The 3,793-nt window shown below is 38.8% G+C and overlaps 1 protein-coding gene across 1 annotated transcript in view; it reads left to right on the top strand.

Annotated features, from left to right (window-relative positions):
* The window catches only part of mpp1 (MAGUK p55 scaffold protein 1), a 10,987-nt gene that overhangs the window by 4,283 nt on the left and 2,911 nt on the right, over positions 1–3,793 (top strand). Inside the window, exons 2-6 of the mRNA XM_032532715.1 lie at positions 473–601; positions 761–839; positions 1,349–1,434; positions 1,545–1,613; positions 3,505–3,701. Of these exons, the coding sequence (XP_032388606.1) occupies positions 473–601; positions 761–839; positions 1,349–1,434; positions 1,545–1,613; positions 3,505–3,701 (560 nt within the window). The remainder of the gene's footprint in view (positions 1–472; positions 602–760; positions 840–1,348; positions 1,435–1,544; positions 1,614–3,504; positions 3,702–3,793) is intronic.

The raw sequence follows: 3,793 nt of genomic DNA, 5'->3' as shown, positions 1-3,793 counted from the left end.
TTTTTTTTTTTTTTTTTGGGTTCATTTAAGTGAAAAAAGCCCAGTATAATTCCGCATTATCAGCCTTTGGTCTCTTCTTTGATTTCTATTCCAATCACTAGGCTAGAATTAGCTTCCGTACATCAATGCTACTCTTTGATGACTCCGGCGGTCTCCATGACCACATGGACCGGGTGGACCAGATCACTGGACGTGGCTAATGAGGTGTTATAACACTGGGTTAATTTTCAACCTTGAACATATGTCGAAACTGCAAATGAAACATGGCTGTTGGCACACATTAGCAAAAAAGCTTCCACTTGCAGTTTATTGGAAATACCGGTGTCTTATTGATCGGATCCGTCCAGATGAACTGAGTTTAATCGTTTGCTTAAAGGAAGCGTTAAACTGTGTGGTTCTTTTCGTTTTGAGGAAAGAGGATTTCTTTTTGTGTGAGATAAAACAATACGTGTTTTCTTTTTCTTTTCAACAGGCTGCTATGCAAACCTATGAAAATAAGGGAGCTGAGGTATACACTAACGGGAGTGCTGGACACTTGAATGGCACAGAACTGAACAAGATGAAAGAAGTAGAATTTGAAAAGAATCCTTCAGAGCCAATGGTATACCATCTACACACAGACAGACAGACAGACAGACAGACAGACAGACAGACAGACAGACAGACAGACAGACAGACAGACAGACAGACAGACAGACAGACTTCTCTATTTTTAGATGTGTGTTGCTGATTGCTCCTCGACCGTGCTCTTTGTCTGCAGGGGGTCACGCTGAAGCTGAACGACAAACAGAGGTGCACTGTGGCCAGAATATTGCACGGGGGCATGATCCACAGGCAAGGTAATTAATCCCATTTATTGATTTGTTTGAGTGGTAGTAGGTGAGTGTGTTGACCTGGTGTGTGTATGAGTTAGAAAATTGTCTACACTAAAGCTCCACAGTTTGTCCCAGTCACCGCAAATCTATTTTAGCATCAGCATCTGTGTGGACTGGAGGTGGTCAACATCATTTATATATTATATATTTATGTATTTCTCAAGCCCTACGTAAGCCTAGCTGTAAAACCATGCTTAAATTGTTCAGGTTAAAATCTTTCAAACACATATGTTTACACTTTGTCTGATATTATTTGAGGATTTGGACTGGCATTCAACATTATAATTGTTGGTAAAAATCTACTTCTACTGCAGTCGTAGCCATTTTGATAAATGGCTATCATGCATTTCTTGTCTTTAGCCTATCTCTCAGGAGAATACGTTTGACTTCAGTAGCTGCTAGCACATATTACGACCATACATGCAGAAACTGAACACAACACTACACTTTTCCTGGTGTCTTCCTCGCTACAGGTTCCTTACATGAAGGGGACGAAATAAAAGAAATCAATGGGAAAAGTGTGACCGACCACAGTGTAGATCAGCTCCAGAAGATCCTGGTAGGTTGATACCTGATGATTTTTGGATCTAAAGTTAATGCAACTATGTATATAAGGACTGCACTTTATACAACTAGATATGAGTTAAAAAGTGTCATCTTTGCATGCAGAAAGAAACCAATGGAGTAGTCACGATGAAGATCGTCCCCAACCTGCAGAGTCGATCCCGAGCCTGTGAGGTAATGATATAAAACGCGGCTGGCAGACTATGCACTCAGCTGGGGGTTTTTATGGGGAATTTTGTGTTTCCGACAGTATGTCTTCTCTCCAAAGTGTTTTTGAAATGAGTAACCCAAGAGAATTGGCTCTTACATTCAGATCCAACGGTGACTTCTAGTGGTGACTTCTACAGAGATGGGTTTTGACTGCATTTCTTCCTCTACAACTTATTTGTTAAAATGATTTTGTTCTTTATTAGGGGAATCTTCTGTTAGTCAATGAACAACTCAGGTGACTATGCAATAAGTTTAAATATTTAAAAAAACAAAAAAAAACAAAAAAAAAAAACCTCGCTCTTATTAGTTTTGCTAGTTAGACTTGAACCACTCTGGTAGTGTGTTTCATTCTGCCAACTACTGGCCACAACACTGCTGGCTTGAGTTAACAATGCATAACAATAGTCTGTGGCACAGTTTACAATAGTTTTAATTAAATGAAGAAATACATTGCATCCAGCAACGTTACTTTTGTCTTAATACTTCAGTTTCTTACTGCAGTATGTTCTGACTTTGCTGTGGTCAGTGATGGCAGTCTACTTTTAACCTTATAGTCCATTAACATGTTGGCGTAGTTAATACTCTTTTTTTTTTTTTCCACTCCAGTTTACCCATGCATAGTACATCTTACTATGTACTGTTATAATGTTGTCTGTGTACAACTTCCACTGGAGTAATTTTGGGGGAAAAAAAACACATTTTTAATACTTCTACTAACAATAGTAATATTTTACATGTGTTCCTACTGTGATCTTTGACCGTTTGGGAAAGGTTTGTACCTGATCTGATCTCTCTCAAAAACAACATTACAACTCCCAGCATTAGTTATTATTCTAATGCGTAGTATGAACAAACTGTATGCCGCTGCTCAATTGAACGTACGGAAGAAGTTCTAGAGAAAAGTAGCTTCAGTTTACTCTTTAATATGTTTTCTGCAGATGAGCTGCAGGAAGTGTATTGAGTATTTGATCAGTTATACTTTGCATGTGGAGCTGGGAGAAAATAGTTAATTTTCACTATATGAATTGAGCTGTCCAAGATCACACCATGAACGCGTACTTTCTGTTTAAGGGTGAATTTCCCAATTAACATTTGCAGAATCTAATATATGTGTCATATAAAGTCCCATTGGCGTATTTATTATTTAGTGCGTACATTTAGACTTCTGTGCAGGTATGTGTTTAAAGTCATATAAAGTTAAGCTCTCATTACAATAATATGTGTGGATTTGGCTCACTGTCAGCAAGCTGTTAGCAGCTTCTGATGCACTGCTACATGGAGAAATACACATAAGAGCAGTGGTGGTAGAGCTGAGGTTGATATTTTGAACATAAATGCGAGATGTACCACTTGTTTGTGGCTTAAACATTGAAGAACAACAAAATGTTGTGCTTTTAATTTCAAGCGTTTGCTTGAGCTCACTGAAAAGCCAGATAGTAAATAATGACTGTCCAGCATTTGAGTGACTGAAAGTGTTCTTTTTTTTTTTTTTTTTTTTTTTTTTTTTTTTTTTTTTTTTTACTGATCTGCTAAATATCTGCTGACAGTCATGCTCAGCAAGCATCTGGCACAGCAGTATGTCATTTGGGATAACTCGAAAATAGATTCATTCTAAAACTGGAGAAAGAGTCTTCATAGAGCTCAGAGAAACTGTAGACGAAGAAGTCACAAGGTTAGCTGAAAGACTTTTACAAAGTTAGATACCAGATACCTTTTCAGAGCTGACTTAGATGATGGGAGATTGAACACATTGGTAAGGTTATCTTTAATGTCTAGTAAACCCCAATACATACTGCATTCGAGTGTTAATTTTCTCCAGAAAAGTGAATACCCCATATGTACCCCTAATCTGCAGATGTACATGAGGGCCCAGTTTGACTATGACCCCGCCAAGGATGATCTCATCCCATGCAAAGAGGCAGGTCTGAAGTTTCAAACTGGTGACATCATTCAGATTATCAACAAGCAGGATCCCAACTGGTGGCAGGGCCGAGTGGAGAGCGCTGCTGCTGACTTCGCTGGACTGATTCCCTCCCTCGAGCTCCAGGAATGGTAAACAGCTCTGTCACACTATCTGACGAAGATTGACGTATAAGATTATTCGCCACATCAGCATAAAGCTGACTTCAATCTCTCTTTTTTTT

This window comes from Etheostoma spectabile, chromosome 13 (genome assembly GCF_008692095.1).
Source record: "Etheostoma spectabile isolate EspeVRDwgs_2016 chromosome 13, UIUC_Espe_1.0, whole genome shotgun sequence".
Classification (NCBI taxonomy): Eukaryota; Metazoa; Chordata; class Actinopteri; order Perciformes; family Percidae; genus Etheostoma; species Etheostoma spectabile.
The sequence above is the reverse complement of the archived record's forward strand: the minus strand, read 5'-3'. Positions and strand labels throughout refer to the sequence as shown.